This window comes from Macrosteles quadrilineatus, unplaced genomic scaffold (assembly GCF_028750875.1).
Source record: "Macrosteles quadrilineatus isolate MER2022 unplaced genomic scaffold, UCM_ALF_1.0 Scaffold_3__2_contigs__length_128488019, whole genome shotgun sequence".
NCBI classification, from domain to species: domain Eukaryota; kingdom Metazoa; phylum Arthropoda; class Insecta; order Hemiptera; family Cicadellidae; genus Macrosteles; species Macrosteles quadrilineatus.
In genome coordinates this window covers 10,945,006-10,970,642 of record NW_026542596.1, presented here as the reverse complement: position 1 = coordinate 10,970,642, position 25,637 = coordinate 10,945,006, and the positions used below count along the sequence as shown (strand labels likewise).

General features: G+C 35.2%; 1 protein-coding gene across 1 annotated transcript in view; it reads right to left on the bottom strand.

Annotated features, from left to right (window-relative positions):
• Positions 1-25,637, bottom strand: part of LOC128988567 (kinesin-like protein KIF13A) — a 103,879-nt gene that overhangs the window by 5,709 nt on the left and 72,533 nt on the right. The window contains exons 20-35 of the mRNA XM_054409958.1: positions 22,790-22,904; positions 21,927-22,080; positions 21,091-21,179; positions 20,668-20,801; positions 18,983-19,165; positions 18,377-18,580; positions 17,519-17,721; positions 17,259-17,349; positions 16,844-17,007; positions 15,667-15,832; positions 13,075-13,089; positions 10,119-10,184; positions 7,006-7,166; positions 5,568-5,668; positions 1,549-1,759; positions 934-1,087 (exon numbers count right to left, since the gene is read on the bottom strand). Coding sequence (XP_054265933.1) covers positions 934-1,087; positions 1,549-1,759; positions 5,568-5,668; positions 7,006-7,166; positions 10,119-10,184; positions 13,075-13,089; positions 15,667-15,832; positions 16,844-17,007; positions 17,259-17,349; positions 17,519-17,721; positions 18,377-18,580; positions 18,983-19,165; positions 20,668-20,801; positions 21,091-21,179; positions 21,927-22,080; positions 22,790-22,904 — 2,211 coding nt within the window. The remainder of the gene's footprint in view (positions 1-933; positions 1,088-1,548; positions 1,760-5,567; positions 5,669-7,005; positions 7,167-10,118; positions 10,185-13,074; positions 13,090-15,666; positions 15,833-16,843; positions 17,008-17,258; positions 17,350-17,518; positions 17,722-18,376; positions 18,581-18,982; positions 19,166-20,667; positions 20,802-21,090; positions 21,180-21,926; positions 22,081-22,789; positions 22,905-25,637) is intronic.

Here is a 25,637-nt window from a genome sequence, read left to right as displayed (position 1 = left end):
TTAATTTGAACATTTTCCCGAATTCTTGTATTAAATGTCTGAATATTTTGTTGTCTTGGTAAAGTCTCACTGTTCTATAAAAATAAAGACTAAAGACAGTCATAATTTTCAGATTACAAAAATGATCTCTACAATGATCATCATCAGGAAGCTTAAGCATAGTCCTAGTTGCAACTTTTTGAAAATGAAGGATTCCGATTCTTTGTAGATTAATAATTGATATTGCGCCATAAAAGCTCTATACCATAAAGAATGTGTGAGTGAATTAACGAATAATAATCTGATTTTATTGAGTCAAAATTACAAAAAGAGGCCAGTCTTCTCAATGCATAATTACCTGAACTAATTTTAAAACATACTTTCTCAACATGTTTTGTCCAGTTAAGAATCTAATTGTAGGCCCAAAAAAGTAGTATTATCAGAATGTTGAAGCTCCACACTATCTGAATGATTTAATTTAGAAATATCTTAAAACTTAAAATTGATTATCGTGGTTTTATTTTTATTCAATAGGAAGTTAAGATTACTTAACATTACATAGTTCATCATTAACTTGACCAATTTCTTGTTGAGAATCTGCCAAGACATAATAATCAACAGTGTTTAAACATAATCACATCTCTTAAGTTAATAATTTCATGTTACACAAATGTGTTTTTAAGAGGCATAAATGGTTTTTAGAAGATTGGGATAAAGTAGAAATTGATTCTGCAACCACTACACCAGTTGGAATATGGAGAGGCGTTGTCAGGAAACACAATGAACTGTTTGATCTTGAAGCTCATTTCAAACAGCTACTAGAAATCAGCCACTTTGCTAAAGATTTACTGATTTTTTTCTATGCAAGTGGCATTACACAAGAAAGGTCACAAGAGGAAAAACGTTTAGTTTATTCTCCTTGGTGTAATATGTAACTGATGCAACAACAAATACCTTCTGTATGTGTATCTGAGGACAACTCTCCATTAACTGACTGCTGCAGTTTCAGAGCTGCTTTACTGTCAGACACCGGGGTCCTTGCTAGAGGGAAAGAGGCGCGAACTGCTGCGTTTTGTGCCCGGCTGGAACTCTTCCTGCGTCGTACCACCTAAAGATGTAAAAATGCACAGAGCTGTTAACTTGAGCATTAACTGAATATTAGTCAAATAACATAAATATCTTTAGTTAGTAGCAATAATCCATTTATGGATAGACAGAAAAATTTAAGTCGAGCATATGAAGTTGAAACCATAGTTCAATGCCATACTGCATGATGGAATAAAACATTGCATAATATACAGTAAGTTTAAAAACTAACAATTGAAAGCACAATTAAAAGCATGACAACTCTCTACCAAAAGCATGAGCTATACCAGCCTAAGACTGGTTGAATAGGCCACACTATTCACTTGGAGAGCCTCTTTACCAAACTCATATAGATTAACTAGCGACTTATCTTAATACAATCAAGCTGAATAAAATTGGTCAAAAACGGATTATTCAAGTAAAAAAAGTTCAAGTTTATTTTAGACGTCTATATATCATAATTTGTCATTTCAATGATCTAACCTTGCCAGGAGGCAGTGCGGGGGTGTTAGCCTCGCCAGCAGAGTCGTCGTCTGCTGAGTGAGTGTCTCCATTGGTGGGGCCAGTTGAGGCAGCTGCAGGTGTTGCGAGGACTCTAGGCTCCAAGTCTGGTGTCTCCACGCTCATACTGCGCAGAGAAGCTACATCGTCGTTTGTCAGGTTAGAAGATGACACTGCTTCTGATCCGTATCCGCTGGTAGAAAACAGAGTAGACAAATAAACAGAAGGTATTACAATGTCAGTGAATGCAGGTGCAATTAAAGTGTTCTAGATTGAACTATATTATAATACCTTAAGAACCATAAGACTGGTATATAGTGACGCAGGGGCCCCATAATTTCCCGGATCTGGGACATTTTCCCACCAGCGGGCAAACCTGGACATACAAAGTGTGTGTTGTACCTGGACGGCAGTCACTGTGAGGAGCTAGGAGGAGTCGGTTGAGCAGGGTGTCGCAACAACGGATAGCGGGTGTGTTGGGGCCACCAAGGGGTAGCGGATTTCTACCCCCGGATATTTACCCCCATGAAAAAACGCCTACGTCATTTTGACGTCACGAGGGGCGGGGCTTATACACGTTCGAGAAACAGCCCGCGACTGGAAATCTACCCCCGGACATCTACCCCCGGACATCTACCCCCAGACATCTACCCCCGGACATCTACCCCCGGAAATCTACCCCCATTGGTCAGCTCTGCCGCGTATCGGCCAATATTCATTGTGTTGTATAATTGATTTTATAAATTGCTTTACCTTCTTATATCCAGTAGTAAACATGCGATATGTCGATGTCTGTTTTAACATTATCCATATTTATAATTCAATAAGTTGTAACAGTCCTTTTCAACCCGACCTACTTCACTGATTTTTACGATTGAGGTGTCTTTTAAAAGCTTAAGATCTAGCGCAGCACAAAATGGTAATTAAAAGGATATTTCGATTATGGCTTCAAAATGTTGACCCCTAAGCCATATTTATTTATTCCTATATTTATTTATTTATTTAGGAATATTTATTCCTAGAAGGTGCTTCCAATGGTTGACCAACTTTTACACTATACAGTAACAGTTTAAAAGTGAAATGTGAGGAGTACTCATCAGATCAATTTTTAAGTCAGGTTGTGAAAACATGAATGATCGTCTGCAACTGTAAACAGGAGATGAAAAAGTTATGAAAATAATATAATATTGCGCACTTTTCACATGGTCAAGTGTTACATCGTACTGAACCATTGTTTTTACACACATTTCTTAAAGGATAAAGTGAATAAACTGTGGTGACCTTCCGGTTTATTCAATGTAGGCCTAGTAGGAATAATTGTTTAGTAAAACAAAACTCAGTTGTAAACTGTTAAATTGAGAAAGAGGATCAATAAAAGTCAGGTGTATAATGGTAAATTTTTCATATCATCTAGTAAAAAAAATAGTTTCTAAGATTTAAATGCGTACTAAGAAAGGATTTAAAATATTTTCTCTTAAATACCTAAAATAAGACAATTCAGTTGTAAACTGTTAAATTGATAAAGAGGATCAATAAAAAGTCAGGTGTATAATGGTAAATTTTTCATATCACCTAGTAGTAAAAAAATTTTGTTTCTAAGATTTTAGATGCGTACTAAAAAAGGATTTTAAAGTATTTTCTCTTAAATACCTAAAATAAGACAATTATTCAAATTCAAAATAATGGCCACATTCAATTTTTTAAGCATAGCCTAACATCTTTTAATATATATATATATATATATATATACGCCTAAATACCCCCATTGCAGCACATTCGCATATTCAGAGCATGTATAAAGTCTTATTGGAAAATCCTGCCTTAAAACAAAACTTGTCAACTTATGTCCATAAATAAGTGTTCAATAGATTCATTCATAAGAATACCAAATAGGAAGTGAATAAGCAGGTTTCCTGTTAGTAAAATGTTAAAATGAGGCATTTTAAGGTAGTATACAGAACAGAATTAGGTTAAACCCGTCGACACTGACGGTTACTTTCAAGGCTTATGCTAATTCATTTTATAACTGCAATAAATAGATTGAAGTAATACAAATTTTGAGCATTTAGCTCTTTTGATGAGTAATAAGTGTAAAAGCAATAATGACTATTGCGTTAGTTACAAAATATGGTTGATCATTCAATGAATAAAATATTTCCCATACCGTACGTCATAACAGTTATTATTACAATGTTAACCGGTTTCTCTTCTTTTGGAAGAACCTTTAAATAGTATTAAAATCGTATTGGTCAATCTTTTGTGATAAACACTTCCGATCCGCGCTCATGCATGCGCTGTTAGCTGTTACTGTATGTGAAAGTTTGTCAACCATTTAAATCACTGTCTGGAAATGAATCAAATGCTTAAGGGTCACACTTTTGAAGCCCTTTATCAACATATGGTTTTAAATACCATTTTGCGTTGAGCTGAATCTTAAGATTTAAAATTAGACCTCAATCATAAATATCAGTGAAGTAGTTCGGGTGAAAAAGGGCTGTTACAACTTATTTTATTAGGAAGATAGATAATGTTAAACAAGGCAATGACATATCACATGCTTAATACTAGATATTAGAGGGTAATGATTAACCGAAGAGACGTCGATTTACATAAAACAATTAATAAAATCAATTACAACAATGAATATTGGCCGATACGCGGCAGAGCTGACCACTGGGGGTAGATTTCCGGGGGTAGATGTCCGGGGGTAGATGTCCGGGGGTAGATGTCTGGGGGTAGATGTCCGGGGGTAGATTTCCAGTCGCGGGCTGTTTCTCGACCATGTATAAGCCCCGCCCCTCGTGACGTCAAAATGACGTAGGCGTTTTTTCATGGGGGTAAATATCCGGGGGTAGAAATCCGGCGACCCGCCACCAAGACCAGACGCCTCTTTAGGGTGTTACTTGTATACTTAACTCGTATTACTGGTGGATAATGTGTGAATGAATAATAAATTATAAATGGACCGCTTGTCCTCAATAAATGTTGAAAGAAATAACTGATATTAGTGAATAAAAATGAATTTGAAATGGTTAAGCTATTAATTAACAATATAGATAATTTTGAAGAGTTTAAATTTACACATAACTATTCCACACGTCAGAAACATTTATATCAATTCCCAATACATAGACTAACTCTTTTTGAACGTACACCAAAATACATGGCTATAAAAATTTTTAATAAACTTCCAAAAAGAATCCCCAACAATCCAAAAAACATACTCCTAGAAAAATTACATGAGTTATTAATTGAAAAGGCATATTATAAAATAGAAGATTTCTATTCTGATGTTTTCTAAACAGACAAGAATTGGGTTAATTTTGTAAACTAAATTCACTTTGAATACATACCTGATGGCTTTCATTGATTTTAGCAGGATTTTATCTTATTTGTTGTTTTTTATAATGGTAACTTTTACTTGATGTCAGTAGTAATAATTTTGAGTTGTGTAAATTTATTAGTTATAGTATTTTTTTAAATTTTTATTTTTGACGACACTCCTGTCTTTGTACGTTGTACTATGTAAGATGTTATGAGTGAATAAAGAATTTGAATTTGAATAACGATTCAAGTACTACTTGGTTGCTGCCCATGTAACAATAATGTTTAGTGATCATGTTTCCTGAATTACAAAATCCCTCGCAAGATCACTCCACCTACCTGATGAGTTGTATTTCAGGCTGTTGAAAAGAATAATATATGTGGCCAAAACAGTGTCACATAAATGTTCAGATGTTAATTGCTCTAAAGTGTCTTGAACTGAGGCAATAATCGCCCCGTTAAGTTATGACTTTCACATTAAGACAATAATGTATTTTAAGCCGAATGTGAATGCAGGGTGAGTGAGAATGATCTGTTCTACTTTGCTGACTAAGACTGTCAGCAACTGTTCAACTGTTTTTTAGCCACGACCATTTTATTAATCCAATTTTTAACAAGTAGGCCTATAGCTAGGTCCAGCTATTACATTTTTTCAGTATTCAACTAGGGATCATTACCTGGACGTAGTGCTTGGTGTGCCAGTCTTGTAGTCTACGATGGAGTCAAGAGTGCGGGAACTAGACATCAGAGGCTTCTCTGGCAGCCTGGTCTGTTCACCCTGTGTGCAACATTTACTTGTTATGCAAAACTGCACTAAGGAATTTACTACTACTATGCCATCTTCCATTTCTGAGTGTTAGATAACTATTGAGATGCCATTGACAATGAACTAAAATCCCGTTGTCAAGTTTTGAAATTCAGTTTTGGATTAGAAATCTGATGAATTGAGCCTCTGAAAGAGGCTAGGCTTAGTTGACTGATTTGATTTCTGATTTCCAATATTTCAACCTAGCCAAATTGAAACAAACTTATTATAAGCTGTTGGTCTTGTATAACTTTCGAGCGTGGTTTTGTTTGTGATCAGGACCATTTTCCTGCATCCGCAAATACTGGAGACCTGTTGACAACTAGACAGTGTTGCTACTTGTTTAACTCTTGTGGAACTATATCTACAGATACTGTAATAAGAATGGAATTTGCATCCCATACTATAGTTCTTATATTGGTTAACATAGAATTTAAACATTTTCTTGCTCTCATCCGAGCTCATTGGGCACTGTTCCTGCTCTCTGCAATGCCTAGCCATTACGTAACTGCATAAAAAGAGTAAATAGAATTAACTCTCTAGAAACACCTATACGAATTGAAAGTAACTAGAATGTCTGTTTCAGATACAAATTTAAGTCATATGTTGGGACAAAATATCTGTTTTATACAGCCTTTTATTGTGTATCTATCAGGCCTGAGTCTGGACGTGGACTTTTTTCTGTAATGCATTAACATACTAGAAGAGTACCCGTCCTTCGTACGGAGTTGGCATATAAGTGTAAAATACTTATTGCAGTTATACTCCAACTTAGCGTTTGCAATGGGGGAGAATAAAGTTTGATAAAATTTGCTTCTTTAAATTTTTCATGCAATTAAAAACATGAACATAACTGTAAACAATCCTACTTTGACAGTTCTCCATTGCCTATCATAGTTTTTTGTTGCTGCTTGGTTCAAATTAGGTGATTTCATAAACGCAAAAAATAATATTGCTGCACCCTGTTGGTAAATCTTATAACTTTTTAATACTTTTGCATATCATAGAACCATTTTTTTAGTTGAAACAGCTGACTAAATTCTTTAATTCCCTTTAAATATGAATACTCATAAAGTTAACATGGGAAACTACAGAGCCACTGGGGCGGAGCCCAAAAGGATTTTTGAGATAAGAATATACCTATATGTTAATCGGGAATATGAGCTATCATCATGCCAAATTTCAGCCCAATCCGTCCAGTGGTTAAAGCGTGATTGACCTTCAAACAAACAAACAAACAAACAAACACACAAACTTTCACTTTTATAATATTAGTAAGATATTTAGCGAGGACTTGCTGTGTAACTCACCGAGTCTATTTCTCCAAACTTGAGAGGTGGTGGTAATGTGGAGGGAGGTTGAGAAGGAGCCTCATCCTCACTGCCACCCTCCTCCTCTTGTATCTGACTGCTGTGTGTCTGCTCCTCATGTAAAGTGGTCATCCGCAGACCCAGCTTGGTGTTGGGAGACGCTGCATACACAACACAGTCACAATATTACAAAGCTTCAGTGAAACTGTATGGATGTATTAATTGATTACAAGTTTTTCTGATTGACGTGATTTGAATCTGGGACCTTAGGGACCAAAGTCCTTGCTCTACCACAAGACCAGTTCGCAGGGATTCACAGGGATTGTTGATATTTCATATAGGAAAGTGAACGACCACAAACTGTTTAACTGACCTGTAAATAACCTATTTTGAAGTATAGAATTTCATGAGCATTTAAAGGTTTCTCAACGGATTTGTACTTGAATTGCCAAAAAAATATAGTATGGTACTGTAATATCAATTCAAGGTTTGGAATCAAGTTCCTCTTAAGACAAAGCGAGTGAGTTTAAATCTGACATCAGCAAGATGTTGTTCAACGATTATTTTTGCTTAGTCTTGTCTTAGAAATAAAAAAAAAACATAGCGCTGATGTCAGATTTTAAATAGCTTGCTCTGAGGAAACCTGACCCGATGGAAGACCTCCTGGACAGTAATTTATGGACAACCGTCGTATTTTATTTTGATACTTATATAGACAAAAACAGTTTTTCAACAACACTGTAAATAACAGTCAATTTTAAATAAATATGCTAATAGCTCATGAGCACTAACACAGTTTTTTAATGAATTTGTAGTAGAATTGCCTAAAATGTAGAGTATAGGTTGGTAAGAAGAAATGTTTATAAGCTTTTTCACACATCTCTAGCACGTATTGATGGAACATGTTATAATGAGCCAAATTTAGAAAGTTATTTAGGCCATTTTGCATAACATTACACTTTTTAATAATGGATTCAAAAACCCACAATCGTAACTTACACTATAATAATTAGAGATGTGTCGATTCTTGATACCGATTCTCAATTAGTGGTGTAAGATGCATCAAATCGCAATTCGATTCAGCATGCATTGAAATCCTGATGCATTGATTTCTCCCCAATGCATATATAAAACTAAATTAGCCCTCCGAAATGAGTTTTAGGTAGGGATGTGTCAATTATCGATACTACCAATACTTGGAAATTGGTATTGGTATAAAAAAAATCGATTCCGATACCGACACCCGACGGGATAGATATTTTATTTTAACATTAACATTAATTTATTTATTTGATAGCTATTAGTTTTGTAATCACGGCTAACAACTTTAGTAGCCAACTTAGAACTATTTAGTTCAAAAATGCTACAGTGTCTTTGTTTAGCTTCAGCTGTTCTCTCTGCAGATGATATTGCACAACACAATCTACATTTCAAGATGTCAGACACTCAGAATTCAGTCTCAGACAACCAGCGCACGAATGTCCTGCCAACACGAAATTATACTAAAAAAATTAGGTATCAATAAGTCAGACGTTTAGATGTATTATTTTTATTTTTAGTACAAAATAAATAACACGTTGAAATGTTCAGTTTCATCCCTGCATTATGCATCATTAGAAAAATTAGATTCAACTTCAACATCGTCGACTGTCGTACTCGTAGAGTTAGGTTTTGTCAATTGCGACAAAAAGTAGATATTTTATCTGTACTATCTACCTAGTTAAAGAGTTTAGTTTTAAGTGCTACTATAACATAGTGCATTGATTTAAAAAATACACATAGTTCATGTCCATTTTATAATATTATAATGAATGGTGAATGTTGACAATCTAAGATAAATCACCTACTTTTAAGTATGTAACAAGAGTTCTCATTGGTCGAGAGGCGACGCTGCACTGCCATGTCAGCCAATCGATGTTCGTGTTTCAAGGGAGTAAATGACGACTGGATTACTTTGACGCAGTTTGAGGTCGTTTTTTGTGTGTCTATTGTGGTTCTCGATAAATATCGAGAACCGATATGTAGGATGTGTTTGTTCATAAAGAGTATAAAATTAGGTTACAAGTTTAAAACCGTTTGATTTTCTTGTGTTTCCCAAACAATTCAACGTTCAATTATGTCAGTTAACCTTGAGCCATGGCTTTTTAATATTGTAATAAAAACATTGATTGTTCCGATCTATCGTTGCCACCCCTTCACGGAGGTTATAGTGACGTCGAACATAAGGGCCAGGCTGGCGGCTGTTCACAGTGAATCCACTCTGCCCAGCCTTGTTCTTGATATCACCGGGAACATACCTAAACACTTTTGTTACTAATTAAAACTATGGAATTTTTGGTAAAAGCACCCAACGAAATATATTTTGCTGCACAGTGCACACAATAATTTTTACACTGTAGGCTGTTATTTTTTATAGAAAAATTTGTCGCCTAGTTGCACATTATCTTATTGAAATTAATTGTATCAAACATGCAGTCTTTTCTCCTTTATTAAAGAGATTTAAGTCCCAAAACATATTTTTTCTTATCTTGTAGGCTAAAAGTAAAACATATCTATTGCCATAACCAACAGCTAAGTTTATATCGAGAATCGTCAATTTTGGTATCGACACTTCAATAACATAAACTACAAACTTGAAAGGTCAGAACAAGGTCAAGAATTTGTCTTATACACTATATTAAACCTATTTAATAGTCATAACTAAATACAAGGAAACAAGAAAAAATAACTTTTACACAGAAACCATAACTTGAACATAGGGAATAATAAAAACAATAGGACACAAGCAAATAAATGGATTGTCTTCCATCAATACACCACAACTTTTTGGCTATCCATAAAATAGCCATCACAGTAATCTAACACGAATAATCTCTTAAATATAATATGTGTTCAACTAGATTTGATAAGTCAAACAATTAATCAGTTTAAAATAACAGATAGCAAAAAGTGGTGTTGAATCGAGGATAACTACAAAAAAACTTTTAACGAAAGAAAATAGGTGTGCGGCCTACAACCAAAAGGATAACAAAACCTAGAACAGAAGTTGAAAACAAATGAAAGTCAGATGAAACAAAAGAACAGGAACAGCAAAGAGAAGAACAAGAACATACGTTTGGAGCCGGGCTGTAGCCTCAGAGAGTTCAAGTTGAGGTTCAGATTGAGGAATGTTGGACGAGCTGAAAGACAATTGACACCGTCAACAAACACAAACATTAACAGAACACTAACACAGAACCTAATGTTTAAATAACCCTGTTTAACAAACAGAGGTAAAACTTGACAGCAGACATATATATGTATTTATTCTTGAAATTCTTATATTGGGCATTTCCTTGAAAGGTTTAAGGGAGGGAAGGCTGGATAAAAAAGAAACACATTTACACATAACGATAACAGCATCTTTCCCACATCCAAAAGGTAGTTTCATTCAACTGTATAAAAACTTTATAAAAAACTGTTACGTTGTTTGGTGCATGTTTATTCATGAGAGAGGTATCATTTATTCGTTCTATAGTGAACAATATTAAAATGACTGGATTGTGTTTTAGAAATTTTACAACAAAAATCAATAACATTTCTGTTTCTACATCACTTACAAGATTTTCAATGAACTTGAGGACCCTATAGCTTGAAGGAGTTTGACAAAGAATTTTTAACTAATCAAAGCAATTATAATTAGTTTTCCTACAGTTACCTAACAATGTACATGTTCTCTCACTGATTTAAGAAAGCAAAGAGGCCAATTCGCTCATCAGTGAGACAATGTTAACATGTCTCACTCTAATTATAATGTGCAACTCGAGTGCAAAGTGCAATTGCCTCACTCGAGAAACCATTCCTCACTCGCCTTTTTCTCGAGTGAGTCAATTGCTCCCTTTGCTCACTAGTTGCACAAATAACTATTTAACAATATGGTTAGACCCAACAACAAATTAAGTTTCGTTAAAGTTTTATTCGTAGACTACATAATTGTTATTGTTCAAAGTGTTATGAGAAACTTTATGAATTATGTAGGACAATATTTATGTTACGACCTGTTTGGCACAAACAATTTAAAAGTTACTGGGGGTGGGCAGTTCTCTCTGGTGGGATCTGTGGGGCTTTATGTTCAGGCTGGAAATAAACTTTGGATTAAGCTCTGTTGGGTCATTTATGTTAGAGGCAAGGTAGTGATTCAATTTTCTATAGCAGAAAACACCTGCAAATATTGCACGACAAAAAATTCACGATAGCAGGAGATAGAACGACTTTGCCACTCAACTACGGAAGATGTTCGCTGTAATCACAGGAAACATTTACACCATGGGGTGGTCTCTTACAATTTCACCTCAATAGTGGGAGATGTTTACAACTGTTTTGCTGCCAGTGCCTGAATAGTTCTTGAATTATCCAAGATCGCAAGAGTCATTCATGATTTTGATGTCAATATGTTTTACCCAACCTAAAGTGCCCAAAGTTTTAGCTATGTCTGGGATTAAATCATTTATAAGGTTGTTGGTTTTGACTGATTAGTGGTTTACTTTAGTTGACTTAATACATGCTTAAAAAAAATTAGTAGCTTTTATGTTTGGTTGGTAACAGGAATATAATTCCTTTGGGCTTAGTTCCTTAGGGGTTAGGTAGTCAGTTGTACTAGCCACATTGTTGATGAAATCAGAGCAGAATTGTTTCAACATTAGCTGTCTCTGCCATCCATTTTGCAAGCACCACTAACCACCTTTATTTACGTAGCATCTCAGCAGCAACCTTCAAAATCTTATTGACCCAGTGCTTACGTAGGGCAGTATCCAACAACTAAAGTGAAATCGGTCTAAGCTGCTGTGGAATTATCAGAGGTCAGTGCAGCTAGTCTTTCCTATCTCGCAATTAGTTGAAATTTTCTCCAGGATTACCATTACCCATTATATTTTCAAAAAGTAACAACTTTATTCTTAATCTAGCTTATAGAGTAAAGTAGACATCTGAAACTATTTACAGTTTTAAAGTACTTCCAAACACAACATTTTCTGTAGAAAAAACTTTTATTAACCTAGTGACTACCTACACCGAATCATTACATTCGTGCAACGTAAGGGTGTGCAAACACAACTACTCAAAGCTAAATACAATTTAACGGCTATAGCCCTAGTATTTTTTAAGATCAATCTATTTTCTAATTTACTGATGCTTACAATTGCAAATTATTGAACAACTTAAATTTAAATACAGTTCAATTATTATTTACAACACATCAATTAAGCATGACAAATACCAACAGCTTTAGAAAGCAGCCTGCCAAAACTGTGAGGAGTCTATGAGGGATTTATCTGATTCTCTCTTTTTCAACAAGATAAGGTTGATATACGAGAGTCTGTGTGGTTGTAACGTATAGAGATCAGTTCCGAGATGAGAAAGTTTGTCATTAGAACAAGAAAACTTGTTAAACAAACATTCAAATTTTGTATGTGGTTTGCACACCCCGATTCTACACAATTCACAACTTCTTCTCATATTTGGGATAACATATTACACACTGTTCACCTCCACAGATCTAGGGAAAAGGGTCAGAGAAATACACAGAGTATAAGTTTACAGAGTTACAGAGAGAAATATGTACGTAGAATCACTAGACACAAGGTAGTGGGTAGGGGGGGGGGGTGGGGGTTCATGCGCTAACCATGCCCAAGCAGTCGAGCCTAGAAAAAAGGGGTCACAATCAAGCATGTTTCCTCCAAAGTGTATCAAGCAAATGTAGTATGGAAACCTTGATTTCCACTGTTTTTAAGTAAACCGCGAGGCTCATTGGGGTTGATGTGTTTACTTGCTACCTAGTAATGTGAATGCTTAGTAAGTGTGTAATCAAGAATTATGTGAGTTCAGTATTTCAAAACAATCTCTCTTAGTGGAAAATCTTTTAGCTTTAAGTCAGTGTGGTTGAAAACATCAACGTTTCAAGAGAACAGTCTATTACTTCAACATGATTGACGGTGCATGATGCCATTCCGGACGGGTGTGAATGATCAACCAAGTGAACCCAATCTACACAGAACAGTCACATGCGGACAGAATGTGTCGAAAGCCTATTACCTGACAAAATGGAGCCTGGGTTGATTGGCGCAAAACGGAAAAAAAGAAAACAGAAAGCGACATATCAGATATTTTTCACAATGGAAAACAACCAAAGAGATGTAAAACAAAAACAAGAATCCTGAGATTAAAATTCAAATCTGAAATTCATCGATCGAACAAAAAGAAAAGGAAAAGCAAAATGCAAGTGATTATTGCCTAAAAACAGCAAAGTCTATGTGATTAAAAATATACTAACATCTATACGTGTCGAACCGAAAACGGAACCAGAAAGGAACGAGGTCACTATAATGCATAGATAAATAACGGAAGGAAAAACTGAAAGCTGCCTGCCAAAATGCAAAACTGGCTTTGTAATGCAGTGAAGTCGGAGATAGGGACAATGAAAGCACAAGGGCTGGCTTCTCTTCACCCCAATCTGCAACTTGCGATACACAGCAAGGGTGTCTGCTTGACACTCGTAAACATTTTACTTTAGTTGGAAATTGAATAGCAGGACTAACCTAGTTAACCTAGGGGTTTTGGTGATATAACTTAGTTTAATGTATATTGTTATTTTTTGGGAATTTAAGTTAAGTAAATGGTTATGGTTCTGCAAACATTTTCTCTTACTTATTAGGAAAAAATAAGCTACGCTATGTTTTGGGATTTTTTAGTCTTAAAATGCGAAGGATCCTAGAACATGACAAAATTAGTATACAAACTGTGCAACACCAGGAAACAAATGAAAAAATAACAATTTCTTGTTTGCCTTTTCAACTTTGAATGCTGTAAACAATTATTGTTTCCTGTTATTGCGATTCCTAGAATTTTCCAGTTTACGTACTACTCTTATCATGCTCGTTTCTAGTTCTTGTCACATGAAAACTTAAGTCTTGAAACTTCTACTTTATAAATCAGAAATACAAAAAGAACCGCAGCAATCCTGACCCATCAGAAATCTTAATTTGGAAGATAACTCTCAGAGGGACAACATATAACATTGCATGAATTAAAATTTAATAGGTAAGTTAAACTAGTCCATGAGTTATCCTAAATATTGACTTGGTAAACCAACCACGTTTACAAATACTAGTTGGAATATAAAATTGTTCTGGTTTAATATTCAACCATATCAGTAAAATTTGTATTAAATTTGTATTAAAAAAAAAATATTTTAACCAATCTAATAATCATAATATACTAAATTGATAATATTTAGTATATTATGAAAGCTAGTTTTACTTGGTGGCAGTTTTTTCCTATTGAAAAATATATATTTAATGTTTTTGAATTGTTTAACTATTAACAAATTCTGTTGACTTCAGGTTAACATTACAACCAAAAACAAACACACTAGGTTATGGAAACTGATTCAGAGGCATCATTACTGAAACTACCTATAAACTAGAATAAAAGTTTCATTAATCTGGCAACAGCATCAGTATCACTAGTCTTTCTGAATCATTAGTTAATATAATGTGTTATTTTGAGTTAAAAATCCTAAACAATATTATTATCTAAATATAGACTGATCTAAAGCTAGAAAATATTATGTAAGTATTATAAAACTACAGTTCTAAAATTCTTTAAACATTTATACACAAAGATCTTTAGCATTTCTGATAATTGGTAGACAATAGACATACTAATAAGAGCATGAAAATTCTATTTCTACTCATCTAATCAACTATTTAACTCTAATCTACTATTTGCAGCTATATCTATCTATGATTATGATAATTGAATAACGTTAAGATTTTGCATGATCTAATTGCTACAAAAAGTATATGTACTTAATTAAATTAGAATATTTTTGTTTCATATGCCATTAATATATCACAAGTAAATCGGACTAGCAGACACCCTTGTAAGAAAGGGTAGGTAAGAAAAATGCACATTAGGGAAAAACAATGGCATATGAGGTTTAAAACGGTCATGGGTACAGTATCAACTGGCGTTGTCATGGAATAAAACCAATAAAGGGCACTCCAACATTCATAAGTTACTTTTATATTGAAATGATTTTAGCCTGTAAAGAATTTATTGTAACCAAATTACTGTGGTAAAGTAATATCTTTTCAGGCTACAAAGTCTAACCGTGATCTTCTATCATACTTTTATGTTTTTGTAACCATTGATTTTCATTAAAAATTAAATCCCAAAAATATGATGTCCTCATTATTTAATGTCCCAGATAAAAACCAAAGTCAACAATTATTTTTTTATGAGAGTAAAACTAATGTTTATCAAAACTATACCAAAACATACAAGTAATACAAGTATATACACATTTTGTACTTACTACTTTTTCCTACAATATTCTTAAGGCATCATCAGCTCACACAAATGTTGACAAGTTAAAACTACTTTGCAATGATAAATTTGGCTGGGTTTTGGTTGTAGATTTTGAAAATCACAGAATAAATTATTAACATTTAAAAATAACTGACTTATGAATTGACTGTTTTTTGTTGTAGATACTTATGAATTAGAAGACAAAGATAATAATTATGAATAACACCACTGATTTCTGATTGGTATTGTTGACAGCAATATTGGAGTGCCCCTGACTACTAGTGTGCCTGACTACAGTCACTGCCGAGGACTCACCGATGCCGAACTGCTTAGGTGGTGTGTCCGGCAGTTGGTGTGGGGTGAGAGGGAGACTCTTGCGAACCCTTGTCTCTCCGTTCAGGTCCGTCACACTCTCCGACCTGGTCACACCTCCAATACCTGCCATGTTCAGTGACTCCAGGCTGCTGTCAAACCTCATCAGCTGCAGGAAATATTTGTGTTCAAAGAAAATGAGGTGACACTTATTCGATTATATGTATTAATTTTGACTCAAACCCAGCAAGATTTTGTATAGGAATACGTAATCTCAATAATTGGTTTATTCAAGATTAAAATTGTATTTTATCAGTGAAGAACATAAAATTAAAAAATATCAAAATTGATTCTAAAATCTCTAGGAGTCTGCGGTCCAGACTTTATTCTTTTGTATAGGGTTGGGTAGATAAAAAATGTTAGCCCAAGATTGAAACAAGACAAAATAGTTTTCCTATGGAAAGTATTGATTTTAAACAATATTAATTTTAAAATCATACACGTCTTATGCAGTTACGACACAATTTGAGAATACCTTTCAAGGAGATTTCAATTGTGGCAAAATTGTCAATTTTTTTCCTCATATCTTCAAAGGCGCTTTCTGAAATTACAAAAATCAAAGCTCTACTCAACTCTACGTAAGACAAGATCGGCACAACATTTTTGTTGGCCTGAACAGGCCCTTTGGGCCAGCTGTTGACCCGATGCAACTTGAAAATATCTGGGACCCGCAGACCCCTAAAAACCTCATGGTATTGCACAAACTTTTACTGAGTTTCACATACATTTCTAACCTAATTTACCTGTGAAGGACATATAGGCTACACACTATATCCCTGATGTAGTTTACCTGTGAGAAGTTAGGCACACTGGCAGTCTTCCTCATGGAGGAGAGTGTAGCAGAGGTGACAGGTTGTCCTCTACTCTGCAGCAGCTCCTTGACAGCTACAGACTGCCGTAACCTGTCCAGTGTCAGGATACCCTAGCTACACACTATATCCCTGATGTAGTTTACCTGTGAGAAGTTAGGCACACTGGCAGTCTTCCTCATGGAGGAGAGTGTAGCAGAGGTGACAGGTTGTCCTCTACTCTGCAGCAGCTCCTTGACAGCTACAGACTGCCGTAACCTGTCCAGTGTCAGGATACCCTAGCTACACACTATATCCCTAATGTAGTTTACCTGTGAGAAGTTAGGCACACTGGCAGTCTTCCTCATGGAGGAGAGTGTAGCAGAGGTGACAGGTTGTCCTCTACTCTGCAGCAGCTCCTTGACAGCTACAGACTGCCGTAACCTGTCCAGTGTCAGGATACCCTCTACTGCACTCACGCCCCTCGTGTACTTCTCTGTGGAATTGTCAACATTTAAAATTAGCAGCTATATACACATATGTGTTTTATAGCGGCTATACAAGTTTACAAATATGGTTAGTTTTGTAAACATTTTTCTTATTGCAAAGACCATTATAAATAAACAATATGTAAATTTTACTACGATGAGAACAAAAAATTACTAACAGCAAATTATTCAAATGTTTAAATCAATGCAAAAAAAAAAAAGAATTATTCGGGTAGTTTAACTGACATTTAGAACTCACCAATATAAGTTTCACCATCGCACAGTGAAGTGTCCTCTCCAGAAGCTGCTATTTGAGCTAGAGACTCCCTGTCTTCAAGTTCTTCACTGGCCTGCAAAATCATAGACTGGTGAATAGATTGATCCCAAAAATCCTAAAAGTCAGCAGGGCTAATTAATACCGATTCCCTATTCACTTTTGCTATAGACCAATCAATCATCTAAATTTTAAATTTCACTTTTTCATACTAGATGAATATTATTAACAACAGTGTAACTCACTTTGGGTATGTTGGAGACGACCTCGTAGGTGACGCCGCTGTGAGTGAGACAGTCTGAACGGACAATCCGTTTCCGGATACGATCGGTGATGCTCTGGCGCTTATAGATGTTGAGACTGAGCCGCTTCCTTAGTACAAGGTCCATCGGTGCTGGGTGTGACAGACGCACTGTCGTCTTGAGTATCAGGTACACTCTCTCATTGCCTGGGAGAATACATGCAGTTATAGAACACTAAAAGTGTGTTACTGGAACTAGGGATTTGATTACAGCAATAGCTTTGACTGTACATTTAGCAGAAAGCCAGCTACACAGGGCAATATTTTAAGGGGAAAAAATATTTACTCGGCTAAGCATCACTATGTCCAATGTATTGCACACCAGACTTGACAAACATAGGTATAGTTAAATCTCTCAATTTACATTGCTGTCTTCTGGCTGGAGAGACAACACTTTACACTTCCTGGCCACTGGTCAGACTAAACAGTCAACCACAATAACAGCACTGATCAACCTAAAGCCCAATCAAGGCAACATTAAATAAACAGGCCGTAATGCTCCTCTGGTATGACATCATCATAGGCGACGGCAATGACGTTATTTTCTAAATTATATTTTTGTTTTCCAAGAAAAGATGAAAACAAGTAGCTGATCACAAATGGCAAACATTACGTCATTGCCGTCGCCTATGATGACGTCATGCCAGAGGAGCATTAACGGCCTGTTTATTATTTATTGTTGCCTTGGCCCAAGCGCAGTAGTTCTTATTTGACTCCCAGGTATAGCACATATCAGGTATAGCTTTCAGCTGTTTTTGTAGAGTTATGCTTAGGGCTCAAAGGGCTTAGTTTTAGTACTCACTTTCAGTGACTCTGTTGAGATAGTCGCTGTCGTGGACGGAGCTGTCCCAGGCAGCCATGGCTCCCACGTCAGTCTCCATGTGTTTGATGATAGGCAGGTTGTAGAACTTGTTACCATGCTCCTTGGACAATATAGAGTTGAGGCCGGCCACAGGCAGCTGGTCCATGTCTGACCACTGACCTGTCTGGCTGGACAACTCGTCAGCTACAACAACATTTGTCAAATCAAAAATGTTAGGAAATTAAAAACTCTCTAACCTCAAATGTAGATGATATTATAATTTTCAATGTTCATTCAGTTGTACATTTGCATAATACTTATCTCTTCAATCTAATTTATGAAAAAGTACTATTTTAGGACGAAATATCACTGTTATATTTTTTACCTTTTATTGTGTACTGTATCAATAATTAGTCCCTCGACTTTCTCAGGTTAGCTTAACTCGGGCCCATTAAAAAAGTGCTAAATCTACATAATTTTAATGGATAGATAAATAACTTTCACAAAAAAGAATTTCAACTAAAAAATTCAAACTCAATTAACTTATTTTGAGTTTCTTTCTGTTGCTATCTACAGTACTCGGGCAAGTTATTTGTGCAGACATACTGTTGAGGTCGAGAAACAGCACAGGTATGTGAGGTTCCATTCCAGGTGGTGGGGCCCAGTCCGCAGGGGCCCCTGGTATCCCCGAGCCTGGGGCAGGCACCAACACTGCGTTTCTCTCCTCAGTCAGGCTTACCCATTGATCTACCAGACTCTGCTCTCTCTCCTGATCTGTCTCTGTCTTGTCTGAAACAAATAATATATTTTACCATTAAAAAGTTTTATCCTTTTTCACATCAAGTTCAAGTTAAGCTCCAGCCCAGGAAGCCACACAATCTGCCACTAGACTAGCTTGCTCTCCACATTAAGAGCTTTAGAGAATGCTGACCATACTTAGTGTGCATAAACAAGGGTACCATAACTTGTTAATCCTACAATTACGGAACCGGGATTCTGTCAGATTAGGGAAGATCATGGAATACTGGAAACAGTGGGAAAATTTTGGTACGTGAGAGAAATGGGTAGGAAAGTCAAGGATGGAAGATGTTTTTCGGTAAACCCAGGAGGCTAGAACTGCTAAATTGATGATGATAAAAAAGCCTAATTACCGGCTTAATTGATGAAAAACAATATATCAATCGGAATAAATTTGTTTACAGGTGTGCGAAGCAGCAATAAAATTTCAATTCAAAGCGACGATTTGATTAAAAAGATTTTCAATTTGAATCAATGCAACTCGATTCGAAGCAATGGCATTTTTCTATTCATACTTATCAATGGAGTGAAACAACCAAAATTAAAATTTACCATATTTATGTAATGCAAATTTTTATTGATGTGCCTATTCATACGTGTGGCATATATGAATTTTAGGTGAAAAATATTTATTTTCAATCATACATCAGAAGAACCTGTATTGCTGGAAATGTCAGTGAGCTGTTTTAATTGCCTATTTATTTCATAATGTTTTCTTGCAGAATCACATTGATAAGCATGTTACCTATTTTATAACATTGAATTAAAAATACAGATATGTTTTGGTGTAGCCTAAACATGTAAAAACATTTGTAAGATTTATATACTGAAACTTTCAATTGGTTTACATTGATAAAATTAGAGGATAGAATCAGACCTACAAACTACAAGGTATACGTAGCTTCAGACCTACAAAAATACCAAATTCATCAGTCCAAAACATCAGTCTTACTAGTTAAGTATCAAGTAACAATTTTTCAGATGATTTTGGAGTGACTTGTTTGGCTATGTTTACAGTATTAAAACATGTCTCACACTGCTTATACTTAACAAAACTTGTCATTTGCAATGTCAAAACAAAAACTTATAACACAATTTAAGCAATATTTATATGCAAAGAATAATTAAATAAGAACGCCTTCAAAAAGGAAAGCAGGTATTGCATTGACTTTCTGCAAGTGTTTTTCATATATGGATAATGATTCCTCATGAATCAAATTGGCTTTTGACCACCACTGAATCCAATAGCGATTCGATGTATTGAATCGAATCGAATAAAATCAGAATTTCGATGCATTGCACACCCCTACAATTTTGTAGAGAATAACATTTAAAAAAAACTGGCTAGTTATTGTAAAGAATCACAATTTTAATTTATTATCAAGAAAAAAAGTTAAAACTGTTGATTTATATTAAAATAAAATTAAGAATATGCCAAATTATATCTCAATAAATTTGCTCATAAAGCCTATTTGAGAATCAGTTGTATCCACCTTGTTTGTTGATGATCCGGTTGATCTGTTGGTCCAGGTACTGTCTCCGCCTCATGAGAGCATCACTCCACTTCTCTCTCAACACTGCCAGATCTTCCTCCTGGTAGGAGTCTAGAGCCTTCTGTAGCCTTGACCTAAACAACAATCACACATCACATTAGGTTATACTCATTTCTTTTCTTTTGAGTCGGCAAATATTTTTTTTAAATTTTTGGCTTCCCTTCAAACAACAATAATGTTGGTCCAACACTGAATCGGATAGCCTTTGAAAACAAATTGGTTGATTCTCTATATAAATTCTTGAATCAGAGTTTTAAAATTCAATTGTGTAATTGAATAAAGTAAAAAAGTGTTTGATGGCTGTGACTCTTAACCACTATGCCCAAAACTTTTAGTATTATAAACTAACTACTAGTTACTTACCTCTTAATGACACTTCCTACAGCAATGCTGACAATACTGTGACAGATGATGGGCAAAGTGCCTGACTGTTGAACTGGCTTCACCCTCACCTGAAGACAAGTCAAGTATTAATTAAGTCAAGATATAAACAATGTAGGTGGATTTTGTTTCTATATGCGCTTCTCCTCTTTCGGAACTTATGTTAAGATGTGTTTTAAAAAATAAGAGTCTGCGAGTTGGGCTCAACCTAATAATTTTTTAGGCTAAACTCAGGTTTGGTCAAGTCAAATCAGGCTTTTATTTACGTGATCACAAAAAGCATCTGCATAGATGTGTGATTGAAAATTGACCATCTCGCTGCTATTGCATGTTCACGGTTTAGACGGTTGTGAGAGACGTTAACAATGTTGCTATGACCACGGGAGATAACCGGGGAAGACGCTCATCTTTTGACAATCATCACAGTATATTTTCTTGATTTTGCTGTGACCTTGGAAGATCTTCATGATTTTGAAGAACCACAGAAAATCTTCTAGATTTCACCGTATCGTCCGTATCCGGTATAAAGAAGATGTTATGATTTTGCCAAGACAGTAGAGGAGATCCTAGATTTGGCCGTCACTGCTGAAGATGTTCACGATTTTGCTGTGACTGCGGAAGATGTTTATGAATTGACCACAATTGGGGGGATATAACAGTATGGTATAATGCAATCGTGTATTTCGGGCTGACTCAAAGTACAAGTTTTAGCCCTGGATTAAAAAAGTGTTTTCTTCTGACCTTAATCAAAACGGGAGTAAGACAATACAGAAACAGTCACAAACATCTACAAATACAGGAAGGTAATTATTTGGTACCTGTATCCTTCGCTGCTGTCCCTGTCTAAGCTGGTACACTCCTCCAGTCAATACATCGTTCCTCTGTATCACCTCCACAGCAGCGTACTCCCCCAGCTCTGTCAACTCCTGTATCTCCACCCACAACTCTATCTTCCTTGTCAGCTCACTCCACCTTTTATCACAAACAAAAAAACATTATTTTACAGTATATGCACTCTGTTCAGGTTGTTTTGAGACATGGTTCTCAAACAATACACTTAGTACCTATTCATCAACAGAACCTGTTCAGAGATTCTTTTGATACCAGTACTTTGTCAGTAATGGTAAAGTAGCATAATATTGTAAACCAGCAAATAGTAACGTGTTTAATGGCCTCCCATCCCCTGTCCAAATATCTGTACCTTTGTATTGAAGTGCACAAAATTAAGATTACATTTAGACTAATTAGCGCTTTATGCTAAAGCTGGCTATCCTCTATTTGCTCTTTCCCTTTGGTTTGAGTTGGAATAAGAAGTTGTTAAAAGATTTATAGTATTTAACATACTGAGACCAAAATAATTGACAGTGCAGTCAGAAGCGCAAAATATTGTGACACCAAGACAGCAATGTGTTGTATTTGCGTCCCATGGCTGCTACCTACAGTTAATTACAACAGTTTATTCTTGTACTGTACTGCCCCTTCTTGCTTCGTTTATAAGATCCATACACAGGATTAAGGTCCCATGGACGGAAAACTCAGGATTTAAAACCAGGTTAAACCAATACCAAGCTACCAATCTCTTTCTTCTTAAGAACATAAAACACATTTAGAGCTAACTTAATTCTAACACATTTTTTCCTGCCAAAAGATATATTTTTTTGATCCATGGTCACATAACTACCTGTCAGTGAGTGAGCGAGCCTTTGCTAGTTGTTGCTGCTCCACCTCCCACTCTGGCTTTGTTCTTGTAAAGCCAGCACTGCGATGTCCCCACACCTCCACTGATAATGCACCCTCTACAACAATATGTCACACATGTACTGCAATATACCTTACATGGTAGACGTTTTGCTCAAAATTTAGTTTGCAACTAGCTGTTTGCCCGTTCTACGTACGGGAATCTTGTAGTAAGTTGAAACCTTTATTCAGAACAGGAGTTGGTTTGCATATTTAGTGTGCATTTTTTCAGATATGCTGGCAAAACTATTACTGTATAGGAATACATATAAACCTTCGCAAATACAATTTCAAAGCCAAAACGAAGGATTCCCAATTAAATGTCACCCGATCGTGTTATATTTAATGATAAAAGGAATTGCTTTATAGATCTATGAGGCATAGCCCCAAGGTAGGCCTGTAATTGAAAGTTTCTTTTGACACTGGTTAAAAGTAGTTACAATACTTCCTCAACCTCACTACTGCACATTAATGTAAACATATCAGTGACAGCTAGAAGTAAAAACTAATCCAAACAGCTGATCGCTATTTCATAAAAGTAATAGTAAACATTGGGATAAAATTTGACAAAAATCGAACAAAATTGGGTGTTTGATGGTTTGTTATTTTGTTTTCAAAGAAGCGATGCCATGTTTTTATAGCCAAAGACACTCTCATCATTCCAGTAAATACAGAAAAATGATTAGAACCTTGATCGGTACTCTAGTTTTCTAGGAGTAGGCCGCGTAAAATGACATGTTGGCATTACAGACGAAACCACAGAATGGACAAACAGACAGAAATTGAGATAAGACTCGTTTCGGCTTTCTTAGGTTATGAAACGTAAAAATAACCAAAAACTGCATGATTCTAAGCAATGTACAGACAAAACTGTAATTTTATTTATATAGATTTCGGATACAAATTCCAAACTTCGATCGTTTGATTTCGAGTAGGGATGGACGTGACACAAATTTAAAAAAAAATTGTTGAAACTAATTAATCTTGTAAGATTAAGAAAGATTGGCTTTGCTCCGAGATTTTTTCAAGACATGATTATTAATACAAAAAATTATAAGAACGCCTTCGCATGGAAATGCAACATCAACGCACTCCTGTATTGCAGACTTTCTGAAGGTGTTTTTTAGCTGTGTGAAGACGATTGTGAAACTCTGCAAACCGAATAATTTCTGATAGTGATGAGATTTATAATCTCCTCTGAAATAATGATGATAAAAATGAATTTCATCTCAAACTTAAAATCCAGTCTCGTCCATCTCTAATTTCGAGAGTTTTAAATGTTGTGTTTTTGTTATAAACACCATTTTCCAGCACAATCACCTGAGTGTGTTTGACTTGGAAAGTAAACGTAACGGAATCAGAATAGAGATGTTCAAGTTCTGATAATTCAAAATTTTTCTTGAAATTATTGTGCTTGTTTAGGAATATTTGATATAATAATAATTCAGGAATGTTATTGGCAGGGAATCCAGCGATTTATCATGATGATAACAAAAGATGCAGGTAGATATTGTAGTAATGTTGCGAGACGATAGGAGGTTTTCTGTTTTTAATAGTTTTAAAATCAATCATAGATTTTATAGCATTAATCGAATGAAACAGCTGATCTTAGTCAGTTACAAAGCTACACAGATCATCTTACTCCATTCTACACTCATCCTTCACGCTAATTTGGGTTAAAATGCGCACCTATGTGGCATTTAGCAAACTGGTAATAATGATAATAATATCAAATGAAATAGTTTAGAATGAATCTCTTGGTTTATTCTAGATTAAATTTCATAATAGTTGTACTTGGATCTTATTTCCATGGCTTTTACCACCACTAGATAGTCCAGCAGAATTGACCCGAACCTGGTTTTGTCCTATTAAGTTTTTTTTATTGTTGATATGTGATATCTAGGGTAAGTAGACCCTAAAACCACCGGGTACTTTTTTGGTACCCTTGGGCAACAGCCGCCATCTTGGAAAATGGCGGGAAACGTTAATTACAGTGTAAGCTTTTACTTAAACCAATGTAATAAAAAAACTATTTAAGATGGAACAATGCATTTTATTTTAAAATGTTTATGGTTGAATTCCCTACTTAGAAATACCATATATTAAATATATATAAATTGTTTTAAGGTCAGTATTATTTTTCAAAGTTTATAATTTATAAAACAATAATGTCATATTTATTTTTATTTCAATTTTGCACCTTAAATACTCAAAATATGACTATAATATATATTATAAAGTTTGTAGAGCTTTAAATTTAGCATCGAATGCATCTATGGGATGTTTTGTTGGATCAAGGGTAACGCCAGAACAAAGCGTTAGAAAATAATTTTTTTATTGATTTTAAATGAAAAATAAGGATATTTTATATGTTCAATAAAATTGAAACATCTTTCCTGAGACCATCCGCCACTTCTCTCTGGCTGTTTTTGGTATTAAAATGTTTGTAAAATTACCAAATTTAATTTGAGCTATTAACTGTTTATATTTAAGGACTTTAAGGCCGATCTTTTCATCTTCACTCCAAAGAAACAATATTTTTTCAAAAAGAAAAGTTAAAATTTTGACCAACCCATTGAGTTATTATTATTGGATGTTGTATGTATTGCAATAAAAACACTCAGTAAACAATTGGCATCCATTTGACATGTAGATCACTGAAATCGAATGAGTCGGAGGTGAATTACAAGACTTCAACCAACAAAGATTTTAATGGTTGTATAATTTTCTTTGAAAAAAAGATTGTTACCTCGAGTACTGATTATGCGATGTTATGTTTTTTTTATAATAAA